Raw genomic sequence first — 23389 nt, 5'->3', positions numbered from 1 at the left:
GTGAGTTTGTGCCGGCTATTGTGAGGAAGAGCGCTCGTCTGGTTGTGGGGAGGGGCGGGGGGGTTGGGGAGCAGAAGCGGCGCGGTCTTTTTCTAACTGTCGCATTTCTCTCGCCTTCCCTCGGGGCTTTGAACAAAAACAGGAAAAACAGCCCCTCACGCAGCTCGCGAGACGGAGGAGACCTGCTCGGAGTGGGGAGAAACTGGCCATCGATCGGGCCCCCCCCGCCCAAGAAGGACGGTGGAGGCACCCTCTCCCTCTCCTCCGGCCCCCACACGCCAACCTGGCCTGGCCCGGGTACCGGGCACCGCCATGTTGAATTTCACTGCTGGCCCGCGCGCGCATACACGGACAGTAGTCGGGCTGTTGTTTTACACACTGGCGGAAGAGGGTGGGGGGTTTTAGCATCTTGGAGGGGGCAGGGCGGGGAGGGGGGATAAGAAGTTTCTGGAGCTCTCCTGTCCCATGATGGGTCTGCAATGAGGCTCACAGTCGGGGCCTGACCCACGCCCTCCCCTCCTCACTGTCTGCTCAGTGTCGTGTGGTGGTATCGGGTTGGGGGGGGCACCTCAGCTGTCACCCCAGCAACTTAATAACACCCCCACCCACCCACCCACGACCAGAAGACAAAATCCGATCTCCCTCCAGGCCCTGGCGACTGGCATCACCCCACTGCACCACGGCGCTGCCACCACGCTGGCGTTGTGTTGCTGGAACGTGGGGTCCCCATGAAGGTCGCTTTCAACCAGAAGGACTGGGACCCCGGCCTCTCCCCCCACCCTACATTCACTGCGCACTACCGGAGCCAGAATAAATAACAATAATCCCTCACACTTATATAGCGCTTTTCTGGACACTCCACTCACAGTACAGGTAATGGGGATCCCACTACCACCACCAATGTGCAGCCCCACCTGGATGATGCGCCAGTCCGCTCCCCCCACACACACCAGCTCTCAGTGGGGAGGAGAGCAGAGTGATGGAGCCAGTTCAGAGATGGGGGTTATTAGGAGGCCATGATTGGTAAGGGCCAATGGGAAATTGGGCCAGGACAGCGGGGTAACACCCCTACTCTTTATGAGAAACGCCCTGGGATTTTTAATGACCACAGAGAGTCAGGACTTCGGTTTTACACCCATTCAAAGGACAGTGCCCTTTTACAGTATAGTGTCCCCGTCACTATACTGGGGCTTTAGGACCCACACAGACCGCAGGGTGAGCGCCCCCTGCTGGCCCCACTAACACCTCCTCCAACAGCAGCCTCAGTTTTTCCCAGGAGGTCTCCCATCCAGGTACTGGCCAGGCTCCCACCTGCTGGGCTCCAGTGGGGCTGCCAGCGGTGTGCCTCAGGGTGACATGACTACTGGCCATATCCTCCCCCTCCTTTCCAATTCCAGAGTCAGGACCTCGCTTTTAAGCCTCATCCGAAGGACGGCACCTGTTTACAGTCCAGCGTCCCGTCGTCTGTGCCAAATTACAGGCCGGCCAACGCGCCCCACTTTCACACTCCCCCCCCCACCGGCTCCTGTTGAGTCTGGAGGAGTCAGGCGGGAGAGACTGAAGCAGTAGCCGGACGACCGACAGCGAGCTGTATCGAGCGACAATACCAAAAAAAAAAGAAAAAACAGGATCTATAAAATAAAAGAGCCTGTAATTTTCACAAATAACCCTCCCCCCCCCCGAATCTCCAGTTTTCCCCACATTCAATCTGTGCCTCCGGCAGAGCTTACAAGCAAACTTGTCATTTCCCAATTGCTCCATCTCTGGCTCAGTCGGAACCCGGAGCGCTGTCATCTTCCCTTATTGCATCTAGGAATAGGAGAAAAGGCACCTCAGGTGTAAAAAAAAAAAAAAAAAGACAGAAAAATAAACCCCACTTATTTAAAAAAAAACTTAAAGACCGGAACAGAAATGCCCCCATTCATGTCTGAATTCCCTCTGCCTCAGTCCTGCTGAGTAAAAATATAGTGCTCTAAAAGCGCTTTTAAAGGTAGTTTTTTTTTATTATCTGATTTCACCCTGATTTTTAAAATGCACAAACATCACGTAGGTTACAAATAACAGGGGTCTGTTTGGACCTCCTTGATCAGGTAACTCCAGAATTTGACGCTGACCGTATATGAAGTGCTCGATTGACACTTCAGTATTTCATTGCAGAGGTGCTGGACATCGGTTCAGATCGGAGCAGAATTCGGGTGAGGCAGAGAACAAAAAAATGCAATGAACTAAAGACTGGAGTAGACAGAATGCATCAAAAGGGCCCCGAGAGTCAGCATTAACAATCTGGCTCAACGGCTTGTTTCCAACACTTACCACTCTTTGTGCAAAGAAACATCTTCTGCTCTCAGTCCTGAACGGACATTTGTTTCATGTGTTCAGCATTCCTCAACCCAGAAGACGTCATCTAAAGGCACTGAAAAAAAAAGGTTTTCCAGATTTCTCGTTCTGTCAATATTTTATGGCCTGGAATTTTCTGAACGTTTTCTTGAAATGTGTGTACACGTGTTCACATTGAACAAGGAAGCAGTAGAGCCATTTTGCAACACAAAAGACTTTACAATTTAGTCTTATTTTTCCCAAGTTATTTGAAAGCTAGTTTGGTCAAAGCAAAACGTGCTACTTATTTTCTAGGAAGTGAGATTTAGTTCTAAAAGTTCAATGCTAGTAAGGTGTAAGAGATCAGTTTATTAGCCGTATGCAATTTCTTGCATTAGTAAGGGTCCTGAAATTAATTCCTGACTTTAAAGGAATGTCCTGCACAAATGGGCCAAAATAAACAAAATACAGTATGGTTAGCCTACAACACAGTGGGGGCTAAGGGGAGACTTTACTAAAGTATTTGACCGTGAACTGTTACGGACAAGGTCATCTTGATGGGCTTCTCTCAGGGTCAACAAGCAAAGATCCCAGGACAGTGAAAATGAACAAGGAGCACATTCTGGACAAAAACGGGAAGAAGGTCTTCACGCACATGGCTGTAGATCAGGCTCTAGGTCAAACTCTCCAGTCATGCTGTTGGAGCCATGACCTGGGATGATCCTTTGAGAAACAGCCGGACAAGATCCGTCAAACCCAGCGAAAGCTAGCCTGAAATGCTGTGCCTCACTTCAACAGACACTTGTGGAAGACGCAGACCAGGAGGCTAGCAGACACAGGGATCCAGACAGCAAGGGAAGAAAGACTCGCTCTGTGACCTCCCACCCCCCTTGACCTCTCTCTCTCAGGAAGTGCAGGATGATGTCATCACTGCCGCATGCAGACAGACTACTGTACAACCCCTCCCGAAGAGAAAGATTCATGCAACAGGGACACAAGCGCAGACATTGTGTAGGCAAAAGACACTTCATTTTGCAATGCAGCATTTTCCACTGTTGTCTCCGCTGCACGAATTTCCACTTTCTCTTCAGATACGCTGTGGAAAGTCACTTCTAAAACATAATACAGGGACAGGTTCCTAACGTGGGGGGTCTATTCTTAAAATTCTTGTTTCGAAATAAGTTGGAGGAAACTGATTTTAAGCAGCAATGTATTACTTTACAGAAGGTCTACTGTCTATATACACACTATAAAGATAACTGCAGCTGTTCAGTCTGAATCCAAACTAAATCTAGATGTATAAATGCAGAGAATTATCGCTTCTCACCCCAAAAGAGTTATTGACTAATTTATGGAGTATAATGAATTTTTGCCCGTTAATCCGTGTTCATTTCTCAATGATACCTCTCCAAAGTCTCCTGATCATTCAATCTGGGAAACTGCTGCTAACGACACGCTCGCAAATTAACCAGATCTGTGTTTGTTTGCAAGCTGCACACGCAGACTTTGTGTAAACAATTCCCCCCTGCAAATAAAGAAAGAGAGAGGGAGGGAGAGGAAGTGTGCTGAGGAGGAAATTTCAGGTCGCACAACGCTGTGAGCCCTAGAGAGCCCTATCCTTACACTAATAAACCCCAGCAAATGTGCACTGTGCTAAAGAACAATTAACTGTGAGCCGCACCACAAAGACTTAATGAACAGGCCCGGTCAGGCCTTGGTAACTTCATTGCGACACTGCCTGTATTTTCTCTGCTAAGCTTTTAGCTTGTGTTTGGGCTTCAATAGTTTGCTGGAGAGATTGAGAAGCACCTGCAGGTGAGGAAATTAATTTTGGGGGGGTGGGGGAGCACAGAGGGGGTCATGGGCGATAAAATTTGCCTGGAAATGAAACACCTAGAGCAGCGACAGACCTCCGAGGAGAGGGGCCTGACAGGATATTTCAGAATGTTTCCCTTTCCAAGAGGGACGCATAGACCCCACTGGAGTGAGCGAGCGAGGGAGTGAGAGAGATGGAGAGGTGGTTTTTTGGGGGGCACTGAGTAAGAGAACAGGGCTGCGTTTCCACCACAAACGGGGACACCACAGAACGGGATGTAAAACCGCAAGCAGCCGACGTATAAGTGTTACGTATCTGCTCGGCTGGGAGGAATATTCCCAGTACTGATGTACATCTTCGATGTGCTCAGGAGGGTGAAAGCAATCTTGGTTTCACACGTGACTCATCCCTTTAAGGAAGCTGAATATTGACCTTTTTCATTGAAATAAATGGCTCAGTTCGTTAAAGCCGGGAGACAAAAAAAAAAACAATCAGTCTCCATTAGTAAATAAATTCAGTTCAAGCACAAGAACCTGTCCAATGCTATCAACAGTGCACGGACTGTTCTGTCTGGCACCAACCTCACCCTGAACACCACAAACATCCTCAACACGGACAGCGCACTTCACAGCAACGACTCCCTGCCTTTAGGACGTTCCAGCCTGGCTTGACCAACGAAAACGTGACCCGCTGGCTATCGTGCTGTCTCTGCGGCACATCGGATATAAAGCCCATACAGGAGAAATACAGGGACAGCTCATAAGAACTGAAGGGATACAAACAAGACATCAGCCAGCCCGTGTGGCTTGTTATGTAACCGCTAACAGGATCTCACCCCGCTGTTTCTTGAAGGAATTGAGGGGATTGGTTTCAACTACATGGCTGCTCAGCTGGTTCCATGCTCCCACACCTCTTTGTGTAAAGGAGTGCCTCCGTTCCCAGTTTTAAATCCACTTCCACATAGTCAGGCGACTTCGACGCCGGCATGGCAAACAGTCAGCTTGGGAGAGATGACCCCCAGCTTCTCTCCCTGTCTGTGTGTCTCATGGAGAGCAAGCTGGGGTCTGCGAAAAGACAAATTCCTAATGCGAGAAATTGTATAGGGCCGATAAAGTGATCTCTCTCTCCACGCCACTCTCACCCCAAAGACACAGACTGTGACAACCCTGGCCTTAGTCCTTTGCTCTGGGCTTTTTTTGGTCTTTTCCTTCCCCCACAACAACAGGAAATGAAAACCAGTTCGCAAAATTATTTCTAGACCTGCGGGGGGCTTCAAACACGAATATAATCAGCGTGGGAGAGAGGAGGGGGCCAGCCAGGAGTCGTGAGGCTCGGTAGAGGACAGCACCCTGTTTGCTCAAACGGCTTTACTGGCGTGACTGATGAATTGCAGTGTGGTCAAAGCAATAAGAATGAGCAAACAGTTGCTGTTCTCACACACTCACAGACGTTTAGAACAGTCCTGTGTGGGAGAGGCCTGCTCTCTCAGGTCCGCAGGCCGGTACAGGAGATCACACCCTAGGCTGCAACCCTGTTGGGCTTCCTCTGCCAGTAGGAATGGGTGCTGCTCCGATTCTGGGACATGTGGGAATTCTGGGATGTTTTAAGCAACTGTCTAATCCCAGAGTATTTCCTGTGGTGCAGCAGAAAGTGCCCCTCTGATCTCTGCTTCTCCCTGCTTTGCTGTGTGCCTCCTGAAAACAAGCCCAACAACTTCAGCAACAGACTTTGAAAAACCAACTCAGGAATCACTGAACATCTCAGAGGTCTCCCCTTGACATTTTCTTACAATATGCATCTCCAAGGACATGGTCTCCGGGGTGGACAAAGCCTTTATCTTCGGAGGAAAAGTCTTCCACTAAATATCTAGTGTGCAGGAAGAAATGAACAGAAACAAGAGATTCAGGAAAGCAAATGAAAGGACAAACCATGGTATGCCAGATAGTTAAAAGCCCAGGACAGTAAAGCCAGGAATGTTACATTAAGTGAGGTCTTATATAGAGTGGTCTGTACAATTTTCGGCACCACATTTAATGCGTGGGAGCGCATTTCAGACCCACAACGGGAGGCTCTACTTTACACAGAGGGGGTAGGAGCGTGGAACAAGCTGCCCGGCCACAAACTTGTTTGTAACTTGTCTGATTTTTTTTAAAGTATCCACCTGGATACTAACAGGCCCGGTTCTGTCTGTGTCTCAGTTTAAGGCCCATTGGTGTTGAGCTCCCTGAAGTCCACACGGTCACCCCCAGCTTGTGAAGGAGGAAATCTCTCCTTACCTGCTCCAGGAGGGCCACACCGCGGCCTGCCTCAGATCCGCGTTCCTCAGGCTCCCCCCGTCCGCGGGCCGGCGCCGGCCCCCTAGAGGACCCCTGCTCCAACCTGACATCACAGGTCCGGAGGAGGCTAACCGCTGCCCGGCGCAAGCCACCCTCCGAGCAAGTCGCTGGTGCGAAACCTGGGGAGAAACGGCAACACAGGAAAACAATTTTTTTTTTTAAAACTGCCCTTGTGTTTTCGGAAGCCGCCGTTGTCGTCTCATCAATGCAGAGCGACTCCACGCCCGCCGTGTGTCAGTGACGAACCCCGGCGGGCGAACGCCGGCGCCGGCGCTCGGTGGCCGAAGGCAAGAGGAAACAGGAAACAGTCACTGAGATGGAAGCATTCACTGCCTTCAGTGTCACCCAGAAGAGCTCTTTCACAGGACAGCACAATGACACCTGGAACGCCTCTGTCACAGAGAGAACCGGGCACAATCTTGGCCTGACAGCACAGGTAGAGTTGCGTCTCATCATTATGCCACATGCATGCTCAGAACGGACGACATGGTGTGTTAGGTCTTTAGAAGAGCATTGGATTTTCCTACTCCGATGTAAGGGTATTAACCCTGGCCAACTTTCCCTCTGGCCTTGACCAGTCATGGCCTCCTAATAACCCCCCTCTTTGAACTGGCTCCATCACTCTGCTCTTCTCCCCACTGAGAGCTGGTGTGTGGGGAGCGGACTGGCGCATCATCCAGGTGGGGCTGCACACTGGTGGTGGTGGAGAGGATCCCCATTACCTCTAAAGAGCCCTGAGTGGAGGGGCCAGAAAAGCGCTGCGTGAGTGTAAAGGATTATTATTAATTATTACTACTTTTTTTTTGACCGTCGTGTACTCGGTCAAAATGCTGCACTAACCTTCCACACCACAAGGGGGCGTCTGACCAGAGCTGCCCTGCCGAGTCCTCTGCTCAAACTTCTGAATCCCATCTACACCCCCCCGATTCCCACCCCCAAAAAACGATTTGTCTGCTTTGCATTAACAGTGATTTGAAATCAGGTGAAAACCAACCAGCCCAGAATTATCCATGCTTATTCTCATCAAAAGTAGCCATGAGCAACTGCTCACTACGTTTTGCCTTGTGCACTGAATATGGAGATGGGGGGGCATCTCCGTCCCAAAATGTCTTCAAAAAGATCCTTAAAGCCCCATGCCTGAGCCGAATTTGAGTGTTCACCCCTGCTTCCATCGAGAAACAAGTCACTCACTCTTCACTTATTTATGGAGTAACAAAACAGTTCCATGATCCGGGGGGGGCGATTTCATCCTAGTTTTGCAGCTTCCCTGATGTCCAAAACGGAATATATAGGTCAACTGAAAGGTCAGGCTGGGGACGAGAACAAGACCCCCCCCCCCAAAAAAGTCTCGCTTTCAGTACCTGCCAGAAAACACACGGGCTCCCTCCCGAATGTTGTCCCACTCCGCCCCCTGGTGGCCGCGGCGAGACGGCACCTCGCGTTCACCTTGTGAACACGGACCCGGGCAACTCACCCCCCCCTCGGAGAAAGGCTGCAGAGTTGCAAGGTGCTAAATAAGATACGTTTTATTATTATTCCAGTGCAGGGAGGGAGGTAGTGTAGAAAAAGCACGATGACATTAACACCCCTCGGTCTTGTAACTTTTAAAAACCAAACAATACGGGATGTTCCCATTTTCAGGCATTCGCCTAAACCAAGCGGCACCGGAGTAACAGAGACGACAGCCGTGCAACAGTGCAAGAGACAGCATGAGCACATGATTGAAAGGCTCGGGGGTCTCTCGCCGCTGCGGCGCGCTTTACAGCTCCTTAATATGGTAAGAGATTCGCGCTCGCTCCCGGTGGCCGATGCAAATGACTGCCGTGTACACAGTCTATCAATCGTCCCAGCGCCAGACGGCAGGGGGCTCCTGCCGCTCCGTCTCGCGGGACAGCTGCCGTGTTCCAGTAGAGCGCCCCCTCGCCGCGGGGGGCGGGACTGCGCCGGGCTGAGTGACAGTCGCCACGGCGACGCCCCCCCCCCCCCCCACGGCGCGAGAGCATGCCGGGAGGCCACGCCGCGGTCCCGGTTCCCCGCTGCGCCCCCGTCCTCTCCCCGCCACCTGGCCCAACCGCGGGGACCAGCGCACGGAGAGGTGGCAGTGGGGAAGAAAAACCAGCGACCCCCCCCCACTTCCAAAGATCCAAAAACTTAATTTTTTTTGGGTCTGGAGGAAAAAATCCAAGCTGAGTGATAAACCGAAATAAAATCAAGGGAAACGTGAGCCAATGTGTGTGCAAGGCTGTGTAAGCGCCACTTCATTCAACATCGGCGTCAGAAGACATTTCACAGAAAGACCAAAGTGCCCCCACCCCCCCACGAGCTTATTTTTCTCTCGTTTTAACATTTGAACTGCTTCACTATCGCAGAGCTAGGCTCCGACTCTCCCCTCCCAGCAACACAGAGCTATCATCCAAAGCACTTTGCTACCAAAAATAAAAATGTGATGCCTTTCTATGTATTTTTATAGCTCCTTTCATCCAGCGAGATATAGAGGTCCCAACAGGGCTTTTCCCACAGCAGCCCCACTGTACGGCGATCAGGAGAGGAGAGAGAAACCGCTGCACCAGCTGAATTCAGGAGGAACTGTAATCGGCCAGACTGTTCTAGCCAAGACTGCAAGTCCCCCTACTCCTGCCAACTGAGGAGCTTTTAATGACCAGGAACTCAGGGCCTCCTACAGCAGGGTCTCCAGTCACCCCACTGGGGCACAGATCTGGGAACTCTGGTCCAGACGGAAGAGCATCACCTACTGGTCCACCCACACAACTACACCACAGCAGCAGCCTGGTTTTCCCTGAGGGTCTCCCATCCCAGGACGGGTCGGACTGGATTCGCTGCCGAGATCTGGATGAGGGCAGACTACCAAGGTGGGAAGAGTACGCCCCCCCCCCTCCCCCAGATGACCCCCACCTGCGCACCCCCTCATCACCCCAGGGCTACCCCTGCCCCAAGCCCCTTGATACCCCCAAACCACCTTCCTGTGACCCTAGCGTGAACCCCTCTCTTTCTTCCCAAGCCTGCACCCCTCTCCTGCTGCCTGGACACCAGTCTCCAGAGCTGCCCCGCCACATCTGCCCCCAGGATTACTGGGAGAGATTCACCCCAAAACCCCCCATTCGCTTCTCCATTCTTGTGTAAAGGTGTTCTGCGGTACAAAGCAGATCAGAGTGTGGTAAGGCCCGGGGAAATCATGGTAAAGCTCACAGGACGGAGTACAGCGTGACAGTCTGAGACCTCAACCAGTGCTGAGCCGAGTAAAAGCAGGGCACCCACTACACAAGCTTCCTCTAGAGGACCTCCGAGCTTCTCAGTGCCTGCCACCAGCGAGCCAGGCGTTCACACGCGGACAAAGCCAGCCCACAGAACCGGCAGTGGAACACGGACGAGAGGGCGCCAGCGGAAACCATAACCGCGAAACAGGAGGCACCTCTGTACACAAAGGGTGGTGGGAGGGTGGAACAAGCGCGTTTGAGCTGATGCCCTGAATTCCTTCACGCAACAGCTGGATGCGAGTCTTGGATCACTTAGCTACTCGCTACCGAACGGGCCACACCCTTCTTCCTCAGCTACACTGGCCAAGATTCCCCACCCACCCACCCACCTTCTATCACACACAGGGAAGATCTTTCAGTCAATTTAACAAATTAAAAGGCTGTTAAAAAGCTATCAGACTGCAGCCCTGTCACCTCCCACCCCCTCACAGTCCCTCGGGCAAGAGAGACCCCCCCCGCCACCCCCCACCACCACAACCACACACACAGCTGCAGTGATGCCTGACAGCACAGAGCACTGCTGCTAAGGTGGCCACAGGACTCCCATTCAGACAGGAGGGGGGGGAGAGAAAAGTGATTTTCATTTTTTATTTTTGCTATTGATCGGCTATTTTGTTGGGGTTTTTTTTTTGGGGGGGGGGAGGGATGATGATGAGAAAAACAACCCTTTCATTACAAACAACATCAAAATACAGCATGAAGTCGCCAGCCTGAGAGCTTCAAACTAAATCAGAATAAGAGGTTTATTCCGTGCTGGAAAGAGAAGGGAGAAAACACGACGTTTCGGCTGTTTCTTCAGTTTCTTCACCACACCTCTTCACCACTCCTGAAGAAGGCTCCACAGCCGAAACGTCGCGTTTTCTCCCTTCTCTTTTCAGTCCCAGCGTGCATTACCCAGCAGAGCTTGCAGAACGCCAAAAATGACCAGACGCCTCCGATGGGCTCACGGGGTCCGAGAAGCCCCCCACCCTTCCTCTTTCACCCCCCAACCAACCCCGGGTGGGTACAGGGGTCGTAAAGTGTTTTAGCCGAAAAACACAGCTGGCGATTTCTGAATCGGATGGCCGAATCAATACCCAATAATCGGCCATCCTAATCTGACAAAGTCGGGGCCTTCGGATCTGCACCCCACGCTCCTCTCCTCTGCCGGGATGCCCGTTCTCTCGCCCTGGCGCTGCCCGCAGTCCAGCAAAGGGAGTGTAGCCGAACGCCAGCCGCCCCCACCCCACACACACACACACTCTCCGAACCCCAGCCTCAGAATCTCGGCAGAGGCGGGACTTGATTGATGAGCCCATTCCATATGTTTTTATTGAAATCAGTGGGAGTTTAGTTGCCTCGCGCATTTTAATACCAAACAAAACATTAACAGCGGAGTCCTAGGGCCGGATCGCTCTCCCTGGGTTTCATTAGTCATCCCGCCTCGCAGAGCAGAGCAGGAGGGGGGACGCGGGGCGGGGGAGGAGGGGGTGGGGGGGAAGACACAGTTAAATCAGGGATTGGAATCCGTTTCCAAAGCCTGATCGACGAAAAGAACAACCCCGGAAAAGTTCCTTGAGTGCTGGAAACCGAGGTGCACGAAGCTGGCACCGTGTTTGCACTTCGGATCACTATGTGCTCGTGCGTGGCACCACGGGTGCACCTGTGGATTCAGGAAGCACAACGCTAAAGAGCCCCGAATCCCGCTTCACCCTTCCTCTCTGCGCTCTGAGCAGCACACCGCTGAAAGCCGACACCCAGAACGGTCAGCACACGGACCGCCTGCAAGTGGAGCAGCAGCACACGGGGAAATAAGAGCACAGAGCAGGGAGGGGGCGAGGTCTCGAGCGAGGAAGGGAAGTCGGGTCAAGGCGCTGAGGATCCCTCCCACAGTCCTCTGCTCTTCTGCCTTGGCCTGGAAAACGCACTGGTCTCTCCTACGCCAGCTCTTACGCGAAAAGGACCTCCCCCCCCCTCACACTCACACTCACACTCACACTCACACTCACACTCACACTCACACTCACACTCACACTCACACTCACACTCACACAACACACTCACACAACACACTCACACAACACACTTCTCCTCCACAAAGCTCCGACTCTTGGGCCCGCCTGCCATCGCTCTTCTCCAACTCGGAGGTCGGGCCCTTCCTCCAACTCGTGGCGAAGCGATAGCAACTCGGATGCTCCATTTAACAAAAGGCAACCCCCCCCCATCCCACCCCCACCTCCGCACTCCCCCCCCGGCCCGTGCAGAGCCCTCAATTCGCTTTTAATGTCTTCCTGCAGTGCTCATCCTAGCTCATCCTTTCCCTGCGCCGTGCAATAACACCGCCTAGCTGCAGGGGGCTCCCCTCTCTCTCTCTCTCTCTCTCTCGCTTCCCGCCTCCTCCGAGCACGGATCTGGGGCGCTTCCCGCGCGCAGGATTCACGGCTAATCAATCATTGCGCCGCCTTAATGACGCCCCGCTGCTCCCCTTAATATCTTCTGGCACGGGCCGCCGCCGCTGGTAGAGCTGGGCTCGGAGCTCACGCCGGCAAACATATGGCCGCGCCAGAGTGACTGACAGCCCCCCCCGCGCACCCGATGCCATCAGCTGCGCGCGGCGCCGCCGGCGAGGAGCGGGAGGCAGGGCGCGAGAGAGAGAGAGATGAGAGGAGGAGGAGGAGGAGGCAGGGAGGGGAGGTCTTGCTTGGCCGGTCGCTCCGCACGAGCCAGACGCAAGTGGCAGGAAAGCGTTTTGCCGAAACTGAAAAGTAGGGCAAAGGGGGGCTGTTCGCAGAGAGAGAAAACTTTTCCTTGCTTTACGACGGGCGGTGCTGGAGGACAGCTCTGAGCATCATCAAGGACCCCACACGCCCCAGCTACAGACTGTATGACCACCCCTCTACCATCTGGAAAACGGTACCGGAGCATTCGGGCCCGGACTACCAGACTCCGAGACAGTTTTTACCCCTCGCACTGTCAAACTGTTAAACTCCCAGCCTCTCTCACCTACGATCTGAACCTCACAGGGCCTTCTTTCTTACCAAAAACTCAAACACACATTGAAATCTACCTCTACCTCACAGGCCAAAAAGCTCACTCCCGATAATTTCTATCCTTTTCATTCTGTTGATGCATGTTTTTGCACATCTGATGTTTTGCACATTACTGCCTGTTGTCTCTGTCTTTCTTTTATTATACAATTGTATTGTTGTTTTTTTTTGTACTACTTCTCGTCTGAGAGCTAGCTAAATAGCATTTCGTTATATCATATACCTCTATGTGAGTATAATGACAATAAACTTGAACTTGAACTTTTTGTTTTTGTTTCCACCTCCCCCGGCGCGTCCTTCAGCACCAGCCAGCACCTATTCCTGTTGAGGCCTGTGCCAGCTCTGAGCCTATCCCAGAAACCCAGGGAGGGCAGGGCTGGGCGGGAGGTGGAGCTATACTGTGCTGATCCCAGTCCTGTCATAGGGCACACACACACACACACTCGGGGTCAGTCCTGAAGCACCGATAAACCTAGACAACCAGCCTCTTCCACGGTCGTGAAAACCCAAGCAGGGACAACATGCAGACTCCACACAGAAGGTTGGGCCCTGGGCTGGGCTATGAGGCAGCAGCGCAAACTGCTATTCGACCGGGCTGACCTAACCCACCCCCATCATTTCATTTTTTTGTTTTACATTTTAAACGAGGAAGAGAAGGGGACAGTGATCGGACGCTTCAATCCGTACCCAAGCGATCCCAGCTGAACGTTTATGGACAAAAACAAAAACCCATAAGGAAATGGCAATGATCACCCGGTATTTTTCTAGAGCTCATCACAGAATCTCCAAGGAGGGGGGGTACAGGCTGAATTTCTGCATTTGTCTGGGCCCTGGCTTCTCCATAACTGCAGTGTTTCCGCAAACAACAGGGCTATGCGCGCGCGTCTAAGGGATCTCAAACTCTGGCCCAGGAAAAAAAAACGGCCCACAGCCCCTTGCTCTGTGAACTTGCCTGTCAGCGTACGAATGCTTACAAATGAAAGGATTCCAGCTCATCTAGCATGCCTGCTCGCTAATGGATCAGAGGACCCCATCCAGCTGTTGATGACACTAACCACATCACTGCAAGGGACCCACATGTCTTCCGTTTATAACCGATTCTCAGTCCGGTTATCATCTTACATGCCCCCTGCCTGCAAAGTTTGGATTTTTATGCCCATGAATGCAATTCCTGTGTGTGGCATTCGATTGGCACTCCTGCTGGACTCCGAACAAGAATGCCGACAACTAAGGAGACCTCACTCCTTCCTGCTCGTTAGAGAAGCCCGCCATAATTCCGGCTGATAGATTCCACTCATTTCTGAGGGGTATTCCCTAAGCAGGACAAGAAAACCGTGCCTTGATCTTTATCTATTGTTATTGACACTGGAGGAAATCCTCAATCTTCACATCAATATCCCATTATTGATACCGAAGTATATCACAGGAGAGCTGGACTAGTGGGCAAGTCTGTGGACTGATAACTGACAGGTTGTGGGTTCGAGTCCTCACTGCTGACACTGCTGTGGTACCTCGAGTGAGCTGCCTTTCCCCAGTATCTCCAGTCTGCCCAGTTTTACAAGTTGCTGGAAAATCACGAGGCCTCTACTCTGTTTAACACGAAGGTCGCTCACAACAGAGAGGAATAGAATACATTAAAAATAAAAACAAATGGTTTAACCTGGTTGTTGCCAGAAGGTTCACTGTGACTGACTGGCAAAATAAATACAGATAAGATCACAGGTTAGCAGGGGTCTTCAGTCTTGACAGAGGAGGTTACAACTCAATACCTGAATATAAGACCTGGAAAGGTACTCAAGCCAGTTGTGTGGATTACATGATGCTCATCAGAGAAATGTGAACACAAGGCCACGAATGAGGAAGTGCGTTTAGGAGCGAGAACTCCAGCCCTTTTAACTTTACGCCAAGGGCGGTGGAGGTCTGGAACAGGCCGGCTCTTCGGGACCTTCAGGGAACAGCAGGATGGAGGGCCGTCGGCCAATTCTAGAGCGCGATGAGACTTCGAGCTGCACGTAATGACCGCGGCAGGAAAGAAAAAGAGTCTGGAGCTGACGAGACCGTGGAATTTCCCCCAGACTGGGGAGGTGTGGCTGCAAGACTCTCAAAGTCTGCTTCCATTCTCTTCTTTTCACTGAACTCGTCTCAGCCAAGCGCGACGGGAATCAGCCCATCCCTGACCTTCCACACTGCTTGGAAGAAAACGAGGACCCCCCCCTCTGCTCCCATCCCGATACCGGTCTCCTCCCATCTATATAATTCGAAATCACCCCCGTCAACTGTGCTCTCTCGCCCCCGCCTGAGCCTCTTCTGCTCGGCACTTCGTGAGGTTTAATGGAACAATCTGGCGTTATGAGCTGGGACAGTGTAAACACTGGAGGTTTTCGCCTAAGAGAGGGGATTAGAACCAAGTGCTTGTGAGGAATCTGCAAATCCACAATGACAGATATCGAGAAGGAGCTGTGTTGTCGGGGGGGGGGATGAGAGAGAGGCGGACTTAACCCTTCACTCGCTGGAATCTTTTCACTGGTGTCCAGGACAGATAATGCCCCCACCTGTACTCTGTTCATATTTGACAGTTTATCCGGGATTGACGTCAATAACTGCCCTTCGGGAAAAGGTGTCAGCAAATTAAATCCACGGCAAGAACCGGCCTGCATCTGATATTTCTTGGCCCGGGGTCGGCAGGGAGCATCAGAAGACGATGTCACAAACTGCCCTCCCAGACAGCAGACAGACCACGTCGCAGCCCCACAACCCAGAACTGGCAGGTCGTTACACCTGAGCCTACCAGAGAGAGAGAGAGTACCTGTGAAACGCGCGGGACTCCATCTCTTGAGAGCGCACCAGCCGCTGGGGTTGAGCTGTCCGGGGGGCGGCAAGGCGTGATGTCACATCCTTTGGGACAGAGCCACCTGGGGGGGGGCGCCTGCAGCATGGCCAAGTGCGTCTGGGAGCTCCGGCCCTTTAAGAAAAGCCAGCCAGTGATTGGTCGGGCCCAGGCCTGTTAGACGAGGGGGGTTAACTCCCTGGCCACCCCCTTGTTTCCTAAGGCACTGTAGATCAGCCCACCCTCAGGGTCCCGGGCCCTACCGGGGGGGGGAGAAGAGTGAGAGGGCTGGCACCTCGCCCAGCCCTACTCAGCCTGGGGACAGTAGTCCGGCTGCCAAATGGACTGGAAAAATAACACTTGAATGCTAATATTTGGGAGAAGGGATTTGCAAAACTTGTGTGGGTTGTTGTTTTTTTGTTTTTTTTAATTGAGGAAAAACCCCATCTTTCTTTCTGGTATGTAAACTGCAAGATGCATTGTAATCGTCTTTTGTGGAAGACAACCCACCCGGGACAGCTTCTCTAGAAGGCAGCCGTGCAATTGTCCTGGCCAAATTTCTCCCCCTGGCCTTCTCCAATCATGACCTCCTAATTATCCCCCTCTCTGAACTGGCTCCATCACTCTGCTTTGGAATGCCTCTGTCACAGAGAGAACCGGGCACAATCTTGGCCTGACAGCACAGGTAGAGTTGCTACTCATCATTATCATCATCATGCACGCTCAGAACGGACTACATGGTGTGTTAGGTCTTTAGAAGAGCAGGACTCTGACTGGACGACTCCGATGTAAGGGTATTAACCCTGGAGTCCTGGCCAAATTTCCCCCTGGCCTTGACCAGTCATGTCCTCCTAATAAACGAAAGACGCCGCCTTTTTACAGTATAGTGTCCCCGTCACTATACTGGGGCATTAGGACCCACACAGACCGCAGGGTGAGCGCCCCCTACTGGCCCCACTAACACCTCTTCCAGCAGCATTGGCTGAGCTTCAGTGATACGACTGCTGGCAAGTTCTGATGTAGTCTTTCTCCCATGATGCCGTCGGCACGCCTTCACCGCGGCTCGCCCGGCCCGCCTCGGAAATCCCCCGCACGGCACCCGCGTCCCCTTGATCCGCGAGCCTCCCGGTGCTCGATTTCCAGTGGCAGGGCAGCACGTGAGACCACCCCACCTGGTCCTTCTCACAGGCGCCCCACTTTAACTTCTTCACCCCCCCCGTGTGCGCGCGTGGTGTTATTTTTAGCTCCGCGGCTGTGCTGGACACAGGGGCCAGACCTTGGAGTGCGTATGTGTGCACAAGCAGGCGCCCCCCACCCCCCCAACTCCCGATCCCCACACACCACCCTTGGGGAGGGAGGAATTTCGAGCGTCAGGTTCTCTTTTCGGAATGGGACAGCTAAAATTAGCCACAGCTCTGCAACAGGGCCTGTTATCTCCCCTCCCCCCACCACACACCAATGGAGGAGGTCCGCTGAGCTCCCTCTGTCCGGCCTGTTTCTCCCGTCACCAGCTGTGCCTTGACAACTACCTTCTGCTCCCTCAGCACAGCTGCAGGAAGCTCTCCTAGAGGCAGGTGAGTTTCGAACCCAGGCCCTCTCACTACAGTGCCAAAGCCCATGGGGGCTGCTCGCCTTCTAGGCCAAAATGCTGGACGATGATAAGGAGCCCCACGACGGAGAAGGAAGATGGACACTCAGGGTGCTTACCGTGCTCTTAGCTACTGCGGGGAGAGAGCAGCCAATGTCCCGCGCTGTAGCTCAGCCTTTCTGTCCCGTTCTCCTCCGGAGAAGAAGAAAAGAAATCTCTCTACTGTCATTTCAGCCTGACCAGCTCACCCCCGCACAACAGATACTCTCTCCTCCGCTCAGGTGAAGCACCGGGCACTGGGACTGAGCCGGAGCGCCGCACACTCCAGGCGCCCCCCACCTCCGCACGGACAGGAGACGCCGCAGGAAGACACCGCGACAATTAGTGTGGCAGCGAGGCAGCAGTGTGACTGAGGCAGAGCGACAGCGAGGCAGCAGAGTGACTGAGGCAGAGGGACAGTGAGCCAGTGAGGCAGCAGTGTCACTGAGGCAGCGAGGCAGCGAGGCAGAGCGACAGTGAGGCAGCAGAGTGACTGAGGCAGTGAGGCAGCAAGGCAGAGTGACAGTGAGGCAGCAGAGTGACTGAGGCAGAGCGACAGCGAGGCAGCAGAGTGACTGAGGCAGAGGGACAGTGAGCCAGTGAGGCAGCAGCGTCACTGAGGCAGCGAGGCAGAGCGACAGCGAAGCAGTGAGGCAGCAGTGTGACTGAGGCAGCGAGGCAGAGCGACAGTGAGGCAGCGAGGCAGAGGGACAGTGAGGCGGCAGAGGGACTGAGACAGCGAGGCAGAGGGACAGTGAGGCAGCGAGGCAGAGGGACAGTGAGGCGGCAGAGGGACTGAGACAGCGAGGCAGAGGGACAGTGAAGTGGCAGAGTGACTGAGGCAGAGGGACAGTGAGGCAGCAGAGTGACTGAGACAGCAAGGCAGAGCGACAGTGAAGTGGCAGAGTGACTGAGGCAGTGAGGCAGCAGAGTTACTGAGGCAGTGAGGCAGAGCGACAGTGAGGCAGCAGAGTGACTGAGGCAGAGGGACAGCGAGGTAGTGAGGCAGTGAGGCAGCAGAGTGACTGAGGCAGTGAGGCAGCAGAGTGACTGAGGCAGTGAGGCAGAGGGACAGTGAAGCGGCAGAGTGACTGAGGCAGTGAGGCAGCAGAGTGACTGAGGCAGTGAGGCAGAGCGACAGTGAGGCAGCAGAGTGACTGAGGCAGTGAGGCAGAGGGACAGCGAGGCAGTGAGGCAGCAGAGTGACTGAGGCAGTGAGGCAGAGGGACAGTGAAGCGGCAGAGTGACAGAGGCAGTGAGGCAGCAGAGTGACAGAGGCAGTGAGGCAGCAGAGTGACAGAGGCAGTGAGGCAGTGAGGCAGTGCGACAGCGAGGCTGTGCTTCAGAGGACCGATCTGACTTCAGGCATGGAGACGCCGCCAGAGAGCAGCGAGGCTGGGGGCGCGGGGGGGCTGCGTCACCCCGACCCCCTGGTGAGGGAGGGCTACCTGTTGTCCTACGACTACATCAGCTACGTGACGGGGCTGGCGCCACGCTCCCGCCCCCCCCCCACGGAGGCGGCGGCCGCGCTGAGGCACGCCGGGGACGACCTGCTCCTCAAGTTCCCCATCTTCTTCCGGCGCTGGCCACGCCTCTTCCAGGGCGTCACCGCGGAGACCGCCTGCCCCACGCTGCTCCGCATCCTGGACGAGCACTTCCGGCCCCGGCCCCCCGGGGGCCGCCCCCGCGAGCTGGCCTGGAGCGCGGTGCTGTCCGTCTACGTGCTGGCGGGGCAGATGGCGCTGCACTGCCAGGACAGAGGCATGATGGGAGTGCTGCCCGGGCTGCAGCAGTGCGTGGGGGAGTACGTGGAGAGGGTGATCTGCCCAGCGATCCGGCGGCAGGGAGGCTGGGTGAGTCTGCTGCCTCTCCGCGGGACTCTCACGCTCACCCGCAGACCGCCGCGTGACACTCCTTCACCGGCTCGCTACGCACAAAAGCACGAACGCTGCCCCATTCATTCGAATAATACACCAGACCGCTAACTGTGGCTGAAAAAGCTGACCGACACATTTGTCTCCCCCCCCCGACTCGACTACTGTAACGCTCTGCTCCCTGGGGTTTCTAAATCCACACTGAACAAACTTCATTATGTCCAGAATTCGGCAGCCAGAATCCTGACCAGGTCTAGTGCAAGTGATCACGTGACTCCTATCCTGGAGTCCCTGCACTGGCTTCCCGTCAAGTTCCGTGTCGACTTCAAAATCCTCCTGCTCGCCTATGAGGCTCTGCATGGCTCGGCACCTCAGGCCCTGTCTGAGCTATTATCGCCCTACCCCCCACCTCGCAACCTTCGCCCTTCTAATTCTGCTCTCCTGTCTGTCCCCCAAGCCTGTCTCCACTCTATGGGTGACAGGGCCTTCGCCTGCTGCGCCCCAAAGCACCGGTGCTCTATCCCAGAGGATATCAGAGTCACCTTCTCTAAACTCCTTCAAATCCTGACTCAAAACCTTCTTCTTTAGAAGGGCCTTGACTTAACTGGTTCTGTTCTTTACCCCTCTGCTCCTACTGTATCCAGTATCCTACTGTATTTTCATTATCTCGTGTATTGCTTTATTGGTGTTGCTGTCGTTCTGTAAAGCACTTTGAGAAGCCACCGCTAAAGGTGCTATATAAAATAAAGTGTATTATTACACATTCTTATTACACCCTCACCCAAGCTTTGCACCACACTGCACGTACTAAATTAAAGAGAACAGAACCGAGCCCCCTTATCGCCTGCTACACTGATCTCCAGCACGCCAAAGTCCGGATGATTAAAGGCCACAGAGTGCTCCAAAAACGCAAGTTTTTGTTCTGGTGGCAGTCAAACGGAAGTCTGGGCGAGACTGGTCGGCGGCAGAGGTCTCGGCAGTGAAAATCCATGCGATTTATTTGTTTCTTTTTTAAGTCTGGTATTCGAGTGCAAAAAATAAACAGTGGGGTTTACGAGAGAGCCGCCAGAGCTGTGTAGGCAATTCACTAAATGCTGGTACAAAAACAACCCAAACTCCACCACGCCCACGATTTTAAACCCAGTTGACTACTGCAGTTCTGGCCTGCCCCCACCACTAGGTGGCGCACTGCGAACAACAGGTGCCAACACCTCTGCTCGTCTGATCCTCACCCAGGGCATCTTTATTTGTTTCCTTCACTGCTGCAGAAGGGAACTCTGCGGGCAGGAAAAAGACACAACACAAGACGCAGCGTATTTCTCGCAACACAAACTTGACAACGGGTAAGACAGAAACTCCCATGCCAAAGATGGGGAGAAACAAGGAGGCGGCTTTAGGAATCTTATGTAAGATATACGTAAATACGTTAGACACACGTGTGACGAAAAAATAAATGAATACGGTAAAATATACAATCACGTGTTCCACCTAAACAGGTGAATAGCCACTTTAGTCTGGGTAGTCTCAAACTGTGGTACGCGTACCACTGGTGGTACGCCAGATGACCCTGGAGATTTGTTGTGTGCACTGAAAAACTGGGAATTAAAACGTGGTTTTAAAAAAATGTGTTCGTTCGTCAAACACGCAGCCTACGTACTTAGCTCTGTCCATACAGTGCGCGCCAACACTCCATACTGTTCCCGAGCTGTCAGTGCCACTTTCGCCGACGGAACAAAGAACCAAAACTGAATACCTTGCACAAACCAAGCCTCACGTCAGGGCTGAAAGGAATAGACGCCAAGAGAACCAACGCCAGCTCTGATAGATCACGCACACCCGTTGAGAACGGGGAGGATTATACATCGGCCACCGACACCAGCTCTGCTGCTGAACCTGACACAGACAGCCCTGCTAGTGTTGGGAAGCATTGGAAAATGGCTATAAGGTGGTAGGATCCAAATGATCTAGGTTTGGGATTTACTTACACATTACATTTATACAGTTTTTACTCAGTGCTATTTTTATTATATGGGTGTGTGAGTGTGTATGCGCTACGCACTCATGTTGGTCATTGAGATTTTCTCTGGCTCCTCAGAGAAGATGACTCGTAGGTGGTACTTGGATGGTTTGGTTTGATCAGGGGTGGTACTTGGTCCAAAGAGTTTGAGAACCACTGGCCTAAACCATCAGCCTGCTGGAAGGGAGCCCACATTCATGGTGGGCGTGGCAATCAAGCAGTCCTCTCACTGAGATTCTCCCTGTCTGTCTGTCTGTCTGCCTGCCAGTCTGGCTTCACCTCGCGCTACTGCAGGAAGCAGGATCTGGAGAGCCAGGTGTGGCGAGTGTGTGGGTGGACTCTGCTGCTCTTGGTGACCAGCCTCCTCTCCTACCTGCTGTGGAAACGCAAACTTGCATAGCCCTCCCACCCCCCTGGCGCCCCCTGCTGGCTGGAGGGGGGACTGCGCCTGCCAACACGAGCCAACTTTGACCAATCACAGGAGTCTCTGGAGCCGCAGGGTGGCCCATCCAGAGGGACTAACCGGTGGCTGCTCAAGTCTCCAACTGCTTCTCGGAAGTAATGTGGACCTGATCTGTGGATCAGGTGGATTTGACCTGTGGATCAGATGGATCTGTGGACCTGATTACCACCAGCTGCTGGGGTGGCATCTTTAAACACCAAGCTCAGTTTCCAACATCTGTTCCAACAGAGGCATCAGGTACATGTCTGTGTGAGACACAGGGGAGTCCTTTTTCAAATCAAACCTGTTGCACAGGTGGCAAACAAACTGCTTTCTTAGACACTACCATCTCTGGAACCCACTAGCAAGTCGCTAATTTAAAAAAAAATACTTTTGACACACTCATCGTCTTTTCATTTATTTTCAAAAACTGTTGTGGGACTACTGTATTGCTTGCAATTAACTGGATGGGACTTCAGAACAAACTGAATTGTAAGAAATAAACGAAGTGATGAAGTGATGATGGGTCGTGTGTGTTGAACAACTATTTTCTGATTCTCCATCAATTACTTTACAAGCATGCTCAACAGAAAATACTGGCCTTGGGAAAAAAATAGCTTCATTAGTTTTTTTTTTCTTAACTTGATTACTCTGGTGCCCTGCTCGCTGGGCAATTTAAATCCACACTGAACAAACGTCACTATGTCGAGACGTCAGCAGCCAGTGACCAGGTCTAGTGCAAGTGACCACTTTACTCCTATCCTGGAGTCCCTGCACTGGCTTCCCATCACGTTTTGTGTCTATTTTAAAAAACCTCCTGCTCACCTATAAGGCTCTGGCATGGCACGGCACCTCAGTACCTGTCCGAGCTACTGTCATCCTACTCCCCACCTCGCAACCTATTTCTGGCCACCTGTCTGTACCCCAAGCCTTCCGCTGCACCCTAAAGCTCTGGACTCCTGTCCCAAAGGATATCACAGAGTCACCTTCTCCAAGTTCTTTCAAATCAAGACTCAAAACCTTCTTCTTTCTGAGTCTGCCTGCTTTGCTTTCCTCCTGTATTCCAAACCCTCGCCGGCACTGTGATTAATTGTAATTGCAATTGTACTGTGCTACTTAACTGTATCTGTTGCTATCTCCTTCCACTGCGTGTCTTTTTTTCCCGTAAAGCCGCTTTAAAGGCGCTATATAAAAATAAAGTTGGCTATTTTTATTATTTTATTTCGACGAGACTCGAAATATTTGATTCGGCTTCTTTACACGCAGACAAGCGCAAGACAAGGGCGCCCTCTGGTGGAAACTAGCAGCTCCTGCGTCGCTCTCAATTCACCGTTCGCACGTTTGTTCAGAAAATACACGGGCATCTACTTATGACACAAACAGCAGGTAACACTATGCAAACAGCTTTAGTTTATCTTCTAGGTCGCGGGGCCAACACGAGTTATCGCCCAAGCAGTTCTTAATGTTATACCAGTACATACCTCGGGGGTCGACAAAACCGCACGGCCAGAGAGCCTGTCATCTTCTTTTTCCTGGCGACGTAGTTGAGATTTAAACAAAAAAAATAAATAAAGCACGGTCGTGATTTGCAGGCGGAGTAATTAAACAACATTTCATAATTAAATACCGGATCTCCTACAACCAAACAGTCGCTCTTGCACCACAGACGTCTAAGACAACGAAAGTGCAGAACGAGGGCGGCCTCTAGCGGTCGGAGGGTTCGTGCTGCTCTGCCTGCTGGCCGTGTGAATTACTTTTCAAGTTACAGGAATTCAATCCAAGTTGATCACATGCACAACAACACAGCGTGCAGCGTGAGCTCACCTGGAGGGG

General features: G+C 52.8%; 1 protein-coding gene across 2 annotated transcripts; it reads left to right on the top strand.

Moving 5' to 3' along the window:
• The first annotated feature begins 18546 nt into the window (after positions 1 to 18546).
• On the top strand, positions 18547 to 22076 carry bcl2l16 (BCL2 like 16). 2 transcript variants are annotated; one of them, XM_006640602.3, is made up of 2 exons: positions 18547 to 19076; positions 21383 to 22076. In XM_006640602.3, exons 1-2 carry the CDS (start codon positions 18591 to 18593, stop codon positions 21512 to 21514), a joined length of 618 nt encoding a protein of 205 aa, XP_006640665.2. In that variant the 5' UTR covers positions 18547 to 18590; the 3' UTR covers positions 21515 to 22076. The 2 variants fall into 2 exon arrangements, with proteins under 2 accessions (XP_006640665.2, XP_015222312.2); XM_015366826.2 differs by lacking the exon at positions 21383 to 22076 and adding an exon at positions 20366 to 20440.
• The last annotated feature ends 1313 nt before the right edge of the window (positions 22077 to 23389 follow it).

Source organism: Lepisosteus oculatus, chromosome 24 (assembly GCF_040954835.1).
Source record: "Lepisosteus oculatus isolate fLepOcu1 chromosome 24, fLepOcu1.hap2, whole genome shotgun sequence".
Taxonomy (NCBI): domain Eukaryota; kingdom Metazoa; phylum Chordata; class Actinopteri; order Semionotiformes; family Lepisosteidae; genus Lepisosteus; species Lepisosteus oculatus.
Note: the sequence above shows the minus strand (reverse complement) of the source record. Positions and strands in the feature narration are given on the sequence as shown.

Bases quoted from the DNA above. Each gene is read 5' to 3' on its own strand.
- bcl2l16 (XM_006640602.3), top strand. From the start codon at position 18,591: ATGGAGACGCCGCCAGAGAGCAGCGAGGCTGGGGGCGCGGGGGGGCTG. The intron at 19,077-21,382 runs GTGAGTCTGCTG...TCTGCCTGCCAG, and splicing joins TCCGGCGGCAGGGAGGCTGG to TCTGGCTTCACCTCGCGCTA.